At 42.8% G+C, this 17,872-nt stretch overlaps 1 protein-coding gene across 8 annotated transcripts in view; it reads right to left on the bottom strand.

The window, feature by feature from the left end:
- Positions 1 to 17,872, bottom strand: part of LOC104147800 (DAB adaptor protein 2) — a 25,123-nt gene extending 7,251 nt beyond the window's left edge. For 4 of the 8 annotated variants that reach the window (XM_068926143.1, XM_009680670.2, XM_068926146.1 and 1 more), the window contains exons 1-9: positions 17,315 to 17,872; positions 5,753 to 5,872; positions 4,472 to 4,611; positions 3,597 to 3,695; positions 3,144 to 3,275; positions 1,002 to 1,085; positions 726 to 749; positions 406 to 453; positions 169 to 231 (exon numbers count right to left, since the gene is read on the bottom strand). In XM_068926143.1, the coding sequence (XP_068782244.1) occupies positions 169 to 231; positions 406 to 453; positions 726 to 749; positions 1,002 to 1,085; positions 3,144 to 3,275; positions 3,597 to 3,695; positions 4,472 to 4,611; positions 5,753 to 5,846 (684 nt within the window). In that variant the 5' untranslated portion in view covers positions 5,847 to 5,872; positions 17,315 to 17,872. Of the gene's footprint in view, positions 1 to 168; positions 232 to 405; positions 454 to 725; positions 750 to 1,001; positions 1,086 to 3,143; positions 3,276 to 3,596; positions 3,696 to 4,471; positions 4,612 to 5,752; positions 5,922 to 17,314 lie in introns of all 8 variants that reach the window. The other 4 variants (XM_068926144.1, XM_068926145.1, XM_068926149.1 and 1 more) reach the window with 2 other exon arrangements.

The following is a 17,872-nucleotide window of genomic DNA, read 5'->3' as shown; positions in this document are numbered from 1 at the left end:
GTTAGTAAATAGGTACTATTGTATTAGTGTCCTAAAGCTATATTGATCATAGCTAGGCAAATGTCTCAGACTAGAGAACAGGACTAACAGAGTGAAATAGATCTTAATATTAGGATCATTTTTGCTTTGAGAGGAAGCTTTAAGACAGTTATGCTAGTCTCTACTTACCGTGGGACTGCTCACATCAGGAGGCGTGGACATATCCCCAAACAAGTCCATCTGGTCAACTCCCTTGAAACCAGAAATATTGAAAGAATTTGCATCTGTTCTTGCATGAGCAAGAATTAAGCATTAGGCAGGCCTACTGCAGACACACAAATACTGCATTTCCCACCTAATGTGGGGTGGATGTCTTAATAAGAACTCCTTGATGGTATTAACATGACGCTCTACAGATTCACCTACCAGTTTCAGTTTGTCAGCTTGATCAGCAGGTAGTGCTTCACTACCATTCTGAAATAGATGGATAACAGTGTCAGTGATGAGGAGACTATCAAAACTTGCCTTAAGCAAGGGACTTTCATGCTTAGAGAGTAAGTGACATAGAAAGGACATATGGGAGATCACTATTCAATATTAACTCTATAGATCCCTTTTACTCCTATTTCCAGTGGAACTGGGCCTCTCATGTCACCCCTATACTTATAGCAATATAAAGAAGTCAAAGCTACCTGTATCACAGCAGCATACATTTTCACATGAAGCTGAGCTGAAGTTTGACTTACCTCAGTCTTATTGACTTCTTCACTCTGGAGAAGAAAAGAGTATTTTAGCATCTAGATGTCAGGTAGGACATGCAGAGTCTTTTCCTTTGGGTAGCTTACCAGATACGTGAGGTCTTTAAACTGCCAAGGTTAGAGCTACTAATCACTGGCCTCAAACAATCCCAGCTCTAGACAGGGACTTCAATGTCAAGTCTCACAAGAGCCCACAAGCCAAGTCAGAGCTGCAAGAGGCTTTACTTTTATAGAAGCTAAATTAGCTTGTATAGTTTTACTTGCCTTTTTCTTGTCTTCCTCCTCTTTTTTCTTCATATTATATATTAGCTGGAAGAGGTCCTTAAGATCAACAACTAGAGGCTCAGCCTGGGGCAGAAGGAAAAGAGATCTTAGGCTATGTACTATTCTGAAACTTGTTTCAGTAGAAGTCCAGTGAGCCAAGCACGCCTAATTGGTGCAACAGTAAGGTTCAGAGATATTAAGAAAACCAAGAGTCTAAAGGACCATCTACTCTCTGCATAGAGGAGACCATGCAGTGTCCAGGGATAGTTGAAGCACAAACAGCCCAGAGAAGTTATCAACTCCAAGGAAAGTTACGGTACCTTCTGTTAAGCCTAGTTTAACAAAACACAAAACAAAAAAAAAAACTCCACACCCCACAAACACACACAACACACCACACGCACGATACCACACACCTTCCTAAAAGGATGTAGCATGTGATTTCACATGCACCTGGCAAGCCCTAATCCTGTTTCCTCAGAAGTGCAAAGGACATCCAAGCTCTTTGGTAAGAGTCTCACAAGAAAAATCCCAGTTTGTCATTCCCCTACTCTAACACTGAACCTAGAGAACACTTTTATAACTAGCCCTACATTTAAACACGGTTTGAACGACACAGTGAGGCAGGCATAAGGCAAGACTGCCACAGCCTTAAGTGTGTGGAGCAGACTAGTCTGAAACAATATCTGTATCAGAATGAAAATTTAGAGTGAACAAGAAGGGAATGGCATTCCCTGCCCAGGAAGGCCCTATTCTGAGCCACCTATTAGCAGCTGGCTAGTGTTTTGTGTTGTTGCCGAGATGGTGATAGGTTAACCTATCTTACTCAACTGATTTGGAAACGTTGCTTGAGGCATAAAGCAGCTATATCAGTGTCTAGAGTAGGACAAGTCCTGTCCAGGCACTAGGGGCACCTCTAATTTGATCAAAGGATCTGTTGAACAGGTCTCACTTTGTTTGACTGTGAGCATCATGTTCTTACTCAAGGGTTCTAGACATGCAACTGCATGAAGAGAAATTTCAAGAGTTAACTTCCACAAACAGTATAGCTGCAGCAGTCTAGAGCTGCAGAAGTCCTGCTTAGCCCCCAGCTAGAAAAATGTGGGTGTTAAAGACAACAAGTAAAGAGCCATCCACAGCTTGTCTAAACTTATAGGCTGGCAAGCAGCACCTCATGGTGAGGAGCTCAGGGAGCAGATTCCCCTCTAGAGCACAGAGAAGGCTTTAGTGCTTGAGCTGTGACTCCAGTGAAGCCACTACAATACAAGACTAATCAGCTATTAAAACAAGCTTAGTAACACCTTCCTAAACAGGGAGCCTTGCTGAAGCATGGCACTATCAGCCCTACCTGTAGGGACTCTGAAGCGTCCAACATATCCTCTAAGATCACAGGCAACGATATGTGGATGAGAAAATTCCTGGTTTGGAGTCCTGGCTCTTCAGGTCAGTTGTCGCTAATACACAATAAACGTCTAACTAAAGCTCAGACTATTTAGGAAGCTGTATAATAATCTCAGTAACTTGTTTATAATATTGCTTATGTACAGCTTCAGTTTATAAAGAAGCTTTAAAATTCTGCATACAAGACTTCTGCATTGGAGGGAGCTCATCGCAAGAGTGTCAGTACTCCTCCCAAGAAATAACTGTAGGAGGATGAGACATGCCATCCATTGGTCCTAAAAGCACTATTGCAGTGGAGTAAGCCTTGGTTTTCAGTATTGCCAGAGAGAAAGCATCATGAAAACAGATTAGTGAAGATCTAACTTTCTCCTACTAATTTTGGGTGAATCTGTGGGTGTTCAACTCTGATTTAGTATTCACATTGACATCAGGCCACTGCACAGGAAGTCATGACAATAGCTCCAGTTTATCTCACTAATGACTTCCATGGTGGATGGACAAGTTTAGCAAGATTAACCACAGTAAGCAAGGCTACTTCAGTGTAGTATTCTGGACTATGAAGAAAGCTGAACAGGATGAAAGCCACTGCTGTACAGTAATGCCTATTGCCCTTCTCTAGAGGAAGGATCTTTCTGTGCTGATGTTCCCTTATATCTCATAGGGCTACCAGTAAAATTCTAGACATTTATCAGATGTTAAGTGTGTACACTATAGCAAGCAAAAAGCACCTTAGATCCATACCTGTTGTGCTGTTTTTATGGCAAAAAATTGGTGCTGGCCTTCTCCTCCACAAATATAGCCAAAGGCACGATTGTCTGTTACATCCCGAGCGATAAAGGAGATTTTGTTCACTGGATGCTCATGCTCTATGACCTATAATCAGGAAAAAATTAAGTACCTGTTTGAACTGCAGAAGATACTACAGCTGCCCTTCTCTATAGTCCAGATGAAGGAGATTGATTTGTCAAAACTTGAAAATTTAAGTCTTAAACTGGAGCCTTCTGGCACAGTAGGATAAAGTCTCCTGCCAGAAAGGCAGCCACGTTACAACCTATTCCACTTGCAGAGTCTTAAAGAGGATCCTATTCCCTAATGCCATTAGGCAGTCTAGTTCAGATTTGTCTAACTCCCAAGTTTGACAACCTTTTTCCCAACGTTTGGGAATCACGTTAAGACAATGGAGTCATTTCTTACCCCGGTTTTCTCATCTATTATCTTGATACCAGAGAGGGAGATGTTCACCCAGATCTTCTGTTTGTGCTGACCCTGGGAACGGGCTGCCACTGCCATTCCCTGAAGAGAATCAATATGGAAGTATTGATAAGAGTTCCATCAAGTTTTGTGCTTTAGCTTGCCTCCTTAGCATTTCTCATGAGCCTTTACTGTGCCTGTATTAGTATTATTCTAGTTACCCCTATGCAACTCTGCTGTTAGAATAACATCGTTCTTGCAACATGCCTGACTACGTTAGAAGTGACACCTTAGAAGCAGATTTTAGTTTTCCTTTGTTAGTGTTTAGGAGCTTTAAGGCTTCCTATCTTAGTTCACAAGACTGCTGCTGAAGCAGCATCCTTACCTGGTCAATACTGCTTCCTGACCTCATTGAGGCTATGTGAGGATTCTGCTTTGCAGCAACAAAGATGATTCTACTTTTGGAATTTTTCATTTCTTCTTTGGTTTTATCTATATCTCCAAGCATCACCATTGACATAGAATACCAGCTTGTACTTTGGGTTCTTATATGAACGTGCACAAAGTTTCCCACTCCCCATCCAAAACCCGAGTTTGTTATTTGTGATAAAGTCCATGCTTTGATATCCAGTATGGAAGATAACAAGAGACTCATTATGAAGCATTTCCAAAGCATTAGAGAGGCATGAACTGCATTTAAGGCCACTGTCCTTTGAGCAAGGCATTGCAGATTTGGAAACGGCTTCTGTCTAGGGTAGTGCTGTCATTTCTTGATGTTACTATTAAACCATATTTGTAGTTGTGCCAAAGTGACATTTGATCTGCCTTCTGAAGGCAGATCAGAACACATTCCTCACATTACCAGCTCAAGCCTTTACCTTCAGCTTCATCATTGAATCCTGACTCATTTTGTCTCCTCTTGCTTCTGGGACATCATCAATGCCAATTAGTTTAGCTTTGTATCTTACACCATCACTTTTGAATCTAGCCAGGAGAGATTCATCTGTCTTTTCTGATCCTGGAGATAGAGAAAAGTTAAAAAGGTCTAAGTTGCGGCTTTGAGAGCCTTTTTCCCCCGCCTTTTTTTAAAAAAGGAAGGACACCAGCTATTACTATGCATTTAGAACTGTCTCTTGACCATAACCTACTCTAATCTTAGACCTTCCAGCAGTGTATACACACCAAGATAAATTTTTACTCCTTAAAGCCACAGTGCTCTTACAGAATTCAGCCTCTGTTCAAAGACTGGAGCTCAGTGCTTAGTATTTGGGGACTTCAGGACAAGCATTTGTCACATGACTGACAGAAGACTTAAGTATTTCTAGGGAACAGCCAAGTTAAGTATGATTGCTAGGCAACAACACTATCAAAAGTGGTACTACTTTTGCACTGAATGTTGAATAAGCCTTTCAGATGTTAGTCTCTAGTTGGTCTAGTATGGTCACATCTCCTCTTAGCCTGTAGAAATTTAGCTAATTCCTGTGCTAGAACTTTCCATCAACATTGTTAGCTCTGCAACAAGCCCTGGCACCTCCATCCCAACAATCACTCAGGATTTTTAGCTGCATTTGCTATTCCCTTCTTCCTTCAATTTTTCTGAACTTTGTTCAGAAGTCTTCTGCTTTGTTTTGCTCTCTATATACCCATCCTATTTGGAATGTGTACCTAGATTTTCTGTACTGAGATGTTTACATGACCTAACCTATCAGAAGTCTACCATCTGATCTTCAATCATCCTCATCAACCAAGTTCTCTAGCTTCTCAGAGCATGAAACTGTATTTATGTGCAGCATGTCACACCTCACTTGCTCTTGAGGAGAAAGTCTCTGAACACAGGTTCAGACTGATAGCTACCTGGATGATCCTGGGAGAGGAGTCACCTTGTCCAAAGCCTTTCATTTCCTCAGCCTCAAAGTCTTTCACAAGCCACATTCACTGAGCCTGACTAGTAGAACAAGAATCTAGAGAACTAGAAACCTAGAAAAAGCTTACAAAGGTTAAAGCCTGCCTTCTGGTTATATTTTACTAGCTTAGTCATTCCTTCAGTCAGCTTGAAACCTCAGCGTTACTTTCATTGTATAATGAGACCGATACTAGTTTTAGGCAAGTGCAAGAAGTTTAAGGAGAACTTTACTAGAAGAAGTATTCAAGTTCCTTACCTTTCTTTTTTTCCTTCTTTGAAGGCTGTGTTTTCGGTAGAGCCTGCTGCTCAGGCTGGCTGCTGATAGTAGTGGTTTCAGCTTCAGTAGACATTGTGAGATGGTGGTCAGCTGTGCTTGCTGTGGTTTAAATCCAAATAGCAATCAGTAGGCAGGCATAATATTTTACCTTGAAGAAAAGGTTGTTAGACCTATTGGTCCTTTTTTTGCCCACTTTAGTGAAGCCCACTAAAGCCTGAAAGTTTTAGCAGTATAGATCATATAAAGAGTGTGAATCACTGCCTGTTCTTTTCAGGCCACAAAGAACATGAGGTTATAGCCACTAGGTGATGAACCTTCATTCAATAATACTGAATCAGTACATCAGACTGACCTACATCTACAGGCTGTACTGGCATCATGTTTGAATCTGTCAAGCTTTATTTTTTTTTACCCTTTAAAGCTATTTATAGCACCTCAGGTATTCTGCTACATTCTCCTTAAGCATTGCCAGCAGTGACTCAGTAGGATGGAAGAGAATGCAAGACATTTGCTAGGATCTGTTCCAAACATTCAAGATGGTACCAACATACTCAAAAGAAACCATTAAGTCTTATTCATGCTTCTGTAAGTAATGGAAGTCTGAGATAATAACACTAAATAGGTAAAAGCAAAGAAATTCCTTAGGCTGCAACCCAAAAGTCTGTTCCAGGAAAGGGGGGGGGGGGGGAAACCACACACCACACCCAGCTTTTCTGAACAATATCCAAATTATCTTAGAAGTCACCCCCCCTTCCTCCCCCCCAAAAAACCCACCCAAATACAGCCCACTAAGTTCAAAGGAACAATGGACTACTGTGACTACTTTTCACCTCGTTTATTTAAAAGGAGAGAGGATGGAAAGACAGAGTTATGGCCGAATCAGTAGATATTTACCCACTCCCATCTGGAAGGTTACTTATTTAGAAAAATGGAGACAAATGGACAGGACAAAAGCAGAGCTAAAACATGCTCTCCAGGATTTGGAGCCATGACTTCAGGATGTTCTGTCCAGCTCCATTCTGGAAAGTAGCAGCAACCTGAAGGCATCGTAAGGCCTACCTGTCACTCATCCTACTTCTATGACTTAGCTGGAGAAGTTACTGTGACTATACAACATCACAGAGCTGAGTGCATCTTACTTTTACTTTAGAGTCAAATACAATAACAAATAGATATCCTAGGAAGTGGCAAATATGCACAAGCAAAGACCTCACCTTGGCAACTGTAAAGTGGCAGAACTTCAGGTTGCTATCTTTAAACTCTATTCACTCATGTTTGCCTTGAATCTCTGGAAGCCAGAGAATTTATTTATTTGCTTGCACAAAACTCTGAGGTGGAAGACAGTGAGCAAGGATACACAGAAGTTTCAGCTTCTCCACAGAAAGACAGGGAGCATTTGCAAGGATTCAACTGTTCTCAGTGTTAAGATTTTAATTGGAGAAAACCCAAGAACTTTCTTGTCAGTTTGTTTATAGGACAAACCCCCTACCATCATGCATCTTAGATCTGGCACAGCTCATCTCACCTGATGATATCTGTCAGGCCACAACAGTCATCCATCATACCTTTTGAAGGGCTCAATATTTTTAAGAATCAGTCTAGCAGGTAAGCCCCTTGCTCCAAAGGTGTAAGGATGCAGGGACAGACAAGAGTTATCTTAATACGTGTTAATACTTCAAGTGACTGCTTCCTACCTCTTAACTAAAGGGTCAAGACTAACATAAAATCCCCTCAGACTTTGCTTTAAATTTTCACTAAAATTACATAAATATGTATGTGTGACTTGAGTGAGCAGTAATCTAGTCTGCTTTGGACTACTGGAGCCTCAGCCACAGCCAAATCTGAGTTCTATGCTTTAGACCTAAGTTACAGCTGTGCTAGAGTGCAAGGTCTTTGCTACACTTAACTTCACTTTGGTTACTTGCATATCTGCAGATGCATGTAAACAGCATGTAGACCACACAAGCACTTTTTATTAAGATAAGCCAAGTTTATATTTATAGTTCTTGCTCTTGTTTGGAGGCTTCCTTTTGCAGTACTCAGTCCCTTAATGCTTCCTTATTCCTGCAGCCTGAGTAAGGCAACAAGAGACTAGAACTGTTTTTCAGAAAAGCTCAGAATTCAGGAGTAATAAAGAAAGCCAACCAGCATAGTATGGCAGGGTTAGAGATATGAGTGCTTTAACTCAAGGACAGTGCTGCCTTCAGTTACGCTTGCATAGCCAAGAGCAAAATCTTTCCTACAGCAACTATGTCTGTAAACCGTAAATGATGTATTTGAATCTTCTCCATGTAGATAAGTTCACTGTTATCACCAGAGCAAGCTTAACTACTCATTCCACAATTGTATGGTCCATTTTAATTACTATGCTAAATACACTGTTTCTTAAGTCTTAGACTGCAGATTTCCCCTTGATGTTACTATCCCGGGAGAAAAGTCTGTATCAGTAGATATGCACCATGTTCCGCTCACCCATTTACATTTCATTTTAGTCTAGAAAGGCATTGTTAACAGGCCATTGTTCACCATCTTCCTCCTTTCCTATAGGCACAGTTTTGTGAAGAGTGAGCACTGATCAGTCCTTAAGAAAGTGCCCGTTTCAGGCCTTCTACACAATGAAGATCTTCAGCTATGAAGTTATTATTTCTAGTCAGGTAACCATTCATTCAAGTATTAGTACTGAAGTTTCACACACTTACCCTGGGAATGTCAGTCTTAACACTTTGTTTAGACTCTGCTTTTGATGTTCAAGACTTCAGTAAACTCCCTACAAGGAGGGCTGTTGCCAGTGACAAGACATCCTTGGAATATCAGTTCTTTACCAGAGATTGAAGCACATTCCACACAGTTGACCTGAGCAGTGTTTAATTTCCCTCAGCTGAGGCAAATGCACCAATGTGCTGCCAACCCTTAATGGTTAGATTTAGTTCTGTGTAGTTGCACAATGGATTGAGAGTCTTCATCATGGCTGTAGTTTGTCATGAGATTTAAAAGCTGGGCAATAATCTTCTCTGAACAGAAAGGCTTCTTCCTCATCTACCACAGCAGACAAAGATAATTACCTTAATATTGATGAAAGCTTGTGTGAGACAAGGTTAGAAACACTGAGAAGTCAGAGCCAAAGATAATAAACTAAACATCTGCTCAGCAGTCTAATACTTTGTCCTTTTCACAGCCTGTGCTCCTTCTTTGTCCCTTGATACTGTAAGTACATGTTTCAGCTTAAGGAGTTACGGCATGTAAATATTAACCTCAAATTAGAATCTGAGAGGCCAAGAGAGGACAAGAGTAGCTTTTACTGCCAACGGGATATATTGGATTTGGGAAGCAGTAGTAACTGGAAGCACAGCAATAGCACAAGCATTGAACACACTTCCCCAAGACCATTTCTCTTTTCCCCTTCCTTTGAAGGTTAGGGATATTCTTCTAACCAGAAGCTTGTATCAGGACCTGCAGACTGCATCCTGAGAAATGTCTCTAACCATTAAGTTCTCAACAGAAGAGCTGTCTTCAGGAGGTTGGTAAACAAGCTCTCTACTTCAGTGAGCATGCTTCAGGACTTCAATTTTGCACACAGGAAAAGACTGCACAGGCTGACAGCAATACATAAAACGACTAGCAAGAGTCAAAGCTGTAAGCTAGTTATATTTACCAACAATGGACAATCTTGTCTAGCAGGATTCTGCTTGTTAAAGTAGAACAGTGCATTCATGTGAGCCCTGTATGACAGTCACAGCTATGCACAGAGATTTGCTAGATGTGAATGTATCACATTTTCTGCTTAGTTCCTGCTGTGCAGGTAGTACCCTGAGTAGCCCTATGCATACATTAATGAATCAGAAATATGAGCGTGCTATTCAGACATCTGCCTTTTGAACAAGCTCATTTGTGCGAGGAAGTTGAATAAAATAGGTTTTAAATTTTTTTTTTCATTACTAGAACACCCATTGCTCTAGCATCTGACAGCGTACAGAAGTTCATGAACAGATCCTCCTATAACACGACACAAGGTTACTATGATTTAGAAGGGAAATTATAGTTACTTGCTACCTAATCGAAACAATACCATTAGTTTGCTTCCTCTAGTAAGACAACCAAATTAGTCTGTTAGCTGTAGGCTATGCTAGATCCTGACATACCTGAAAGATATTAGCCTAACCTAGAGGTAGGGTTACATTCAATATTTATTGTTCACATAGACATGTAACAAGTACATGCTAGAAGAAAGTGGTTGAAGAGAGTTCATAGACATCTTGGGTACTATTCCTCTACAGTTTAAGGCAGAGTCTGGAATGTAAAAATGGCATTATTCGCCAGAAAATTAACAAAATACAAGCTCCTGTGCTGCCAAGTCTAACTCAAGTGCTTATGGTTAGTCTTGTAAGAGAACAAACTGCAAAGGACATTAGCCTAGCTTGTCTAATAAGGGAAACTATCAGTGATTCCCTCACCAAGGGAGGTCTAGGCTAGCAGTGCCCCCACACCATTCAGTTTCCCCACACCATTCAGTTTCTTCTGCAGTACTTTGAAAGTAGGGAGGCCAAGCTCAGTGGTTTTAGTCTAAAAATCAAAAACCTGTTCAGCTGCCTGGTTTAGACCACAGGTACTTAAACTTGATTTGTGGTAAAAGAAAGATCATTTGCTTGGCTAGCCCCCAACACCAACAGGACAACTGTCTGGCCTAACCTAGAGTACTTCTAGATTAATAGAACTTTACTTAGGGATCTGCTCAAATATTCTTTTTCCTTCCCCCTACATCCGTTAGGTTTCCTACTTCTTTCATGCAGCTTGCTTTAAGCCCTGTTTAATGTTCTGCCATTTCACTTGGAGGAGAACAGAGCAATACTTTGCAGAGATATTAAGACAGACCTATGTCAAGGGCTCCTTTGCCAACAGTTTCCTTCTGGAATAAACTACAGCTGTAGTTCTACTTACCCACTGCAAAATTAGGCATGCTGTATAAGGTCAAGGCTGCTGGACTATCAGTAATGAGAAACAGGGAGGGGCAATATTCATCCGCTTGGTGGGACAGCGGCGTGGTAATGGACATCTCAGGGAATACCTTCCTCGTGCTGCTCCTTTCCCTCTACCTTACAGAAGGGGTTGGATCTTTAATACTCTAGTTAATCATGTCAGCTAGAGAGATGTTAGCATTTACCACTGTTGGTACAAGATCATGCCTGTGAACCTCTATCCAGAGATCTTACCATGTCACTCAATCTGCCAATTGTTATTTTGATAGCTGAACAGAACAGTCGGTTCTTATGATATCAGTGCATTAGTCTCCTGTGTTGTTTGGTTCCTGGTTTAGGAACAAACCTAAAAAAATTCAAACTTAAAGTTCTTGAAGCCATTTTCTCCATACTTGAATTACTGGAATTAGTGACATAAACACTAAGTTAGCAGCTGGAACTGAGCAACCACTTCAGTTCTAGTGATGCATTCAGACTGGTACTTTTGCCAGCGTTCTAGTGTACCTACAACAGCTGTAGAGGTCTCAGTGGAACTCATGGCCAGTTTAACAAGACATGTTTGGTTAACAACTTGCTATGGTATAACTTGGCAACTACTGTACTCACTTCAAAAAGTGTTTGTCATAAGCTATTGCCATCTGGCCCACAGAAGGCTTCATCTCAAATTGAAGGGAACTAGCACTGTCATAGTCCTTTGGAAAGCCTTGCTCAGCCTCTGGACATCCTTGGACATTGAAGTTTAGACAAAATTTTTTCAGCTATCTCAGCTGATAGCTTGTTCTGGGAACCCTGCAGCATCTTGCAACAAGTCTCATTGTACTCTTTCCAACCCCCATGCTCAACACCTACTATCCCAAACTATGAATTCACTCCACAGATTAAAAATCCCTTCACCCTTAACATCAGCAATGGCATTAACTTAAACTCTTTTTTTAGAGAGACTGACCTTTCTTACAGATTTATTTAGTTGGTAATCCTTACAGAAGGTCACTAGTCTATTTCTGCAGTCCTTACAAGGAAGCTTCCACAAAAAGTTTCCTCATATCAATCTTCCAGAAAGATGGCATGCTTTTCAACATGTAAGCAGTGCTCCTTCATGCCACTCCAAGTTTCCAGTGCTGAAGCCCTGCAAGTCACGGCTACTGAGCCAAGGTTCAGTTGTCTATTCTAACTATTGCTCAGGAAAGCATCACCTGACTACTCACAGGGTGGAGAATCTCAGGCAGGGTGTCTGCAGTGCTTACCGCTTAGTTTTCTATCAGTGCTATTTGTCAAGACTCACTGGATACACCAAGCAACCTGGAAGCAAAGCAGTTTGTCAATGCAGTGAATGCTTTCCTGAGATGCAGAACGTCCAATTAAAAAAAAAAAAAAGACAATAGCACAAACATTTCACTTCCAACTGTACTCCTAATTCTTTCCTGCCTAGGAAGACTGTTTCTGATCTTCTTACTAGTTGGCAAGAGTCCTTTACTGTGCTAATAGCTGTGCTTTTTAACTCCCTTTCCTCAGAGCAGAAACTTGACACATATTGAAGCTGTTATCATAGGTTATTTCAGCTGCATGCTGTCAACTGTCCAGTGCTGGCAGAGTTAGTCTTCTTTGCTGTTTGGGTGTGTGCAAACTGTACTAGGAGAGATTGTACATGTTCTGCATAGTTTATGCTGAATTTTAAGTGCCCTCTCCACCTGTTCACAAGTGTATCTGCATGAGAAACAGGATTTTCTTGTATTCTTCAGTTCACCCAGCTTAAGATCACAGTCATTTCCATAGGGTCAGATACTGCTATCTGTTTATTCAGAAAGTGCTTAACCAGCCTGATGATCCCATGAATAGCCAGAAACCTGGCCTTAAGCATTCATTTCGGTGATATTTGAAAACTTCCACCCAGCCCCCAGCTGCTGCTAACTTTTGGTTACGCGAGCTGTTGTAGCAGTCCTTGGTCACAAGAGAACGAGGATTGACTCATGCAGCAGATGTGAGTTATGTTCCTGGTACAATCACTGGAAGACTGATGAGTCTATTTGTGCTTTATAAAGATAAATTCTACAGCAGATTCAGTCCTCAGTCTGGTAGTATGAAGCACACTGCTTGTTACAAGGGTTACTCTTGCCTTCAAGATTAGTCATTACAAGGGTCTTAGTTCTCTTGTGTATGCAGCAAGACAGGCAATGGATAACTAAGAGGCAAATCTAAGCAGGAGGTACAGAAAGACCTACAGTAGAGGTTAAAAAAAAAAAAAATCTAAACATACAGTTTTCAAAACTACACAGCAGCTTGTTCAGTAGCTGTCCTATTGACCTCAGTCAGATTTCTACTGCAAAAAAATCACTATTTTGCAGTAGGTTTACCTGTAGGTAGTGGTACTTACACATGCCTTTCTGATTTGCACTACAGGAAGCTTACATTATTGCTTCTAAATTCAGACTCTGAATTAATCCTGAAAACGCTTCCCCTAACGTTCCAACTCTTCATCTGAATGAGGATCTTCATGTTAGATTATGAGGTGTCCTAACCCATCAGAAGGGTGCAAGGAGAAGACCAGGTGTCAGCCTTTCATCCTGCTTTAGAGTTCACCTTTCACAGGCCAGGCTACATGTTTGCAGATAGATCTGTCATTCAAAGCGCTAGAAAACTACTTCCTACTTACACAGCAATCTTTGTACCCCCTTTAAAGGGCAAATAGCCCCGTTTATTGGGAGCACAGAAGTTACTCTGCAAGCTAGATCTGTAGCTTGCAATATTAATGTTACATCCTTAGTGTTCCCTACTTATCCTGTCCCTCCCCAGGGAGAAAGCCTCATCTCTATGTGTTTCAGCTACAGGAGAGGTATATTATAGACTTCTTGCAGGAGGAGACTTGCAGTCATGTGATGCATGGGCATTGAGAGTTCAGTATATTCTGCTGGAGGAGCAAGTTGCCAGTTGATATTGTCACAAAGCCTCCTGAAAGCAGGGTAAAGGTCTGGTATCCTGTCTCTCTGACCTAGTGGTTCTCTTCGAGAGATAATCCTCATCAAATATTTCACTTCTTTTCATCTCATTGCTTAAGGATGCAACATGAACTGGCAGAGAGGCAGGAAATTCAGCTCCAAGGCCAACACACTGTCCTTAACTGGCCCCAGAGTGTTGGGAAAGCTTTGTGATTTAAGGTGACATGTACCAGCTACAGTGCTTTATTAGAAGCTTAAGAAAGCCTGGAGGGCATTGCAGCTGAGGAACTTAACCCTCAAGCATGCCATAGCACACGCAAGGCACATCCCTTCAGTAAAGCAGAAACTGGAATGCTCTATGCCCCCCCATCGACCTGGGCTGACAAGAGTTGGACAGGAGAAGATGCTTTGTTCAGCACTCAGCTGGCCAGCTTGTATGAACAAGCTAATCTAGTTTGAACTGGTACATCTTGTTTATTGACCAGACCTGCCACTAGTGAGCTATACTTCAAGGGTCTAAGGGTCATAAAGAAACTGGATGAACTCAGGCACAGCCTCAAAACCAGTTTCCTGAAGTTGGTTTGTTTTACCACTTACTGGAACTTAGACAACATATTCTACCTGATCCCTTTAACAACTCCAAGTCACATTTCTGTAGAGTCCATCATCCCTAAGGCAGAGAGTAGTAGCTTACTGCCCAATTGTGTTGCACAGCAGAAGCTTAAGACCTCTTAGTATTCCTCCCTAGGGAGGGAGGGCCTTGATTCTTTTGCTATTTCCTCATTATTTCTTTTGAGGAAACCTAGAAAGCAGGCAGGATTGCTCTGTTAGTACTGTTCCCAAAACAAGCTGGCTTTCTCTGGATGCTGAATTTAATCCCTTAGTTGTAAGAGCAATTCTATGTTTTTGAAGTGCTTACACAGCTAGCCATGCTGAATATAATTCATAAGTATTCCCAAGAACCAGGTTAACCTAGCAGTTAGGTTACTGGCCACACAGCGGTCCCAGTAGTATGACATCTACCATGTGAGAACAGCACCAATAGGAAAAAACAAAAAAAAGTCTGCAGGCCTGGCAACAGTGCACAATGACTGTGCTATATTATGCACTATTTACTACACATCTCAGGCTGCAGTTTTAATTCTGAACATCCTGGCCAAACACCAACCCATGATTCTCCCCACCCTGAGACCAAGTATCTTTAATTGCTTTTTCCACAAAGACCAAGCCTAAGAGGTTTTTTGCCATCCTCTGCATTTAATATCATACTCATCCATTTAGAATGCTTCTTACCATAATTGACCATGAAGTAAAAGCTTTACGTAAGAAGTATAACCACAGCATCCATTGGTCAATTGGCTCCAATAATTGGGTTATCTAGGTACTTCAAACAAGCACTACTCTTCTAACTGAGAAAGTAGGAAGTGCACTGCAGATGTATAGAGATACTAAAAAGTTCACACAAGGCACCTATTAGAGTGGATAACCATCTCTACCTTCACAGAAGGAAACTGATGCCAGATTTTTGGCATCTGGCCCATCCTTCTAACTGATAGTGTGCTGTGTACAACTGCTGGTGCTCAGCCAACAGCTTTGTTTGAAGTAAGACCACAATAGATGAGAAGTGTTATCATGAGTCACAAGACTAGCAGAGTAGCACTTGTCATTCTGCTGGTCTTACTATCTGGAGTGAGACTACACATAGACACTGTTAGGTCCTCCTTATCAGAGCTAACTTGTCTATTTAAGACTCAGAACACCTGTCATTGGCTCCACTTCACCCTGAGCCTTCCTAATCAAGCCTCTACTCTGAGGAGTCACCTGACGCTCATTTAGCGCTTACATCTTTCTCATCACTTGATTCTCCACCCCCAAAGGCAAACACTAGTGAGTTTATATTGACAGAAATGACAGCTTTAGACTTGACCAAGTTCTCAGGACATTCAGGGAAGTTTAGAAGCCTGACCAGGCATCAAGAACCATTTGATTTGAACATGACCATAGTAACTCTTTAAATAGACATGGTGGAGGACCACTCTAGAAAGTTTCCTTCACAGCTAGGTGAGATTTGTTTTGGCTTCTGCTTTGGCCTTCCAGTCAGTCACGTACTGCCTCACCTTCCTCCTGGGAAGGTCCTATAATCACCTGATGGAAGCTGATCTGAGGACTTATCAGACACAAAGGCATGTTTTCAAGTTACTAGTGCCAGACAAGACTTCACAACCAGCTAGAATACATAATGTCATAATTACCTTGTTTTGCTTGAATCTGTATCTCAGTTTTACCTATCTACACAGGAGTTTCAATCCTTAAGCATACCTATGCTCGTTCCTCAGCCTGTAGCATACAAGTCTTTAGGCTTGCATGCTCTCAGATCCACAAGCAAAGAAAAACAAGGCTGTCCAAAATGGATTGGAAGTTACAGGAGAATTTTGAGTTAAAACACAGCCTTTTAAGGCAAGCTAACTTCATCAGGAGAAGATGAGAAGGATTTCTACCCCTTCTCCCAAGAAGTACTCAAGCTAATCCTACCCTTCCCCCTCCTCAGGAAGGAGTACTCAAGCTAATCCTACCTTATTAGCCAGTTATACGCTTCCATAGTAAAACATGCTAAGATTACTTGAGAACTGAGGAGTAGAGTTCTTATACCAGACCTCTGGAGAAGCTCTGCTCTGGAGAGGTCCAGCTGTAGTGACAACACCTTTATTTTTACTGCTCAGAGCAAAGGCACTGCCTTGGAACAACACCCAGCCTAACTGTCATCACAGGATGAGCATTAGAGGCTTGAAATCAACAGCTGAGAAGCTCTAGAGTTTCTCTGACAAGAGAGAGGACGTGTTCCCATTAGTCCTAGAACTCTTTAGCTAAACCTGTTTACTATGAACACAGCTCATATCTTGAGATTCACCAGTAGGTAAAATGAAATCAATGAAGAATGCTCCATCAAAACGAGAAACATGCTTCACTGCATCCTAACCCTTTCCTCTTCTCCTGCAGGAGAGGTTCTTTCATCTCAATTATTTATGTAAAATTTAGTGTTTATATACATAATTTTCTTGTCTTCAGCCCCTCCTCTTCACACACACAAAAACGCATGTTTATTTTGCTTTGAGCTCAAGCTTCCTCAGGGATCCGGCCCTGTTAGAGCCCAGAGCAGGATGCAGGCAGTTTCCACCCCATCTCAGCCAGGACACGTTGCCCGCTCAGGCACGGAGAACACTACCGATCTCTGCTCTCTCCACCGCACTCCTTCTACCGCGGCCAGCAGAGCCCAGGCTGCTGGGGCAGAGCAGCTCCCAGCGGGATCCAAGCGTTTACAGGCTGCTGCCCCCGGCCCAGCATTGCCAAAGCCGCAAATCTTACTGCTTCGAGGGATGAAGCGCAGCCTAACGAGGGCCTTAGGAGCAGGGCTCCCGGGGAGACCGGGCGGCCGAGTTAGACGGAGCTGCAGCTCGGCCGCGGCAGGAGCCCCCGGCGCTGTGAGCCCGCACCGCGGCCCCGGCGGCCAGTGTCACGTCCCCGGGGAAAAGCGCCTCCCCTGCGGCCCCTCTTCCCCTTACCCCGGTGACAGCCCGACCCAGAACCCTCCCCCCGGGGCTTTGCAAGATCCGAGCCCCGCTTGCAAAGCTACTTACGGGCTAGATCCGTGCCGCGGCGTGCATGATCCGACGACTGCAGCCGGTAGCCTGGCTGGGAGCGAGGGCCCGGTTAAATATTCAGTTGTACTCTCGCCTTCAGATTATTTAGCCACTCACAGCGAGAGATATGGTTTTAATCAGATGCTGGCAGCTGAGGACTACCCAGGAATGTGCTATGATGTTTTTGCTGCTTGGTCTTGGCTACTCCCCCTCAACGTGTCGGTGCTCACAACCTTAACCCCTTCCGAGCCGCGGCTCCGGCTCCTCCTGCGGAGGGAGGGGGGCCGGGCTGGGGCAGAGCCCCCTCGGGGCCCCATCTGCGCCCGCACAGCGGCACCTGGGCCCGGGCGAGGCTGCGGGGGGCAGCAGGGGCCGTGCGGGTGCGCGGAGACCTGCCGCGCCCGCAGCTCGCAAGCGCCCAGGTGTTTTTACGCTTCTTAAGGATCCTTGAGAGGGGCCTGAAACGCTCTCTTAAGACCATGGCCCCCCCATGTGTCTGGGTGTACTCGTCTGTATAAACGTGGATGTGGTGATGGTGTTAAAAAATGCAAGCCC

This window comes from Struthio camelus, chromosome W, assembly GCF_040807025.1.
Source record: "Struthio camelus isolate bStrCam1 chromosome W, bStrCam1.hap1, whole genome shotgun sequence".
NCBI classification, from domain to species: Eukaryota; Metazoa; Chordata; class Aves; order Struthioniformes; family Struthionidae; genus Struthio; species Struthio camelus.
Note: the sequence above shows the minus strand (reverse complement) of the source record. Positions and strands in the feature narration are given on the sequence as shown.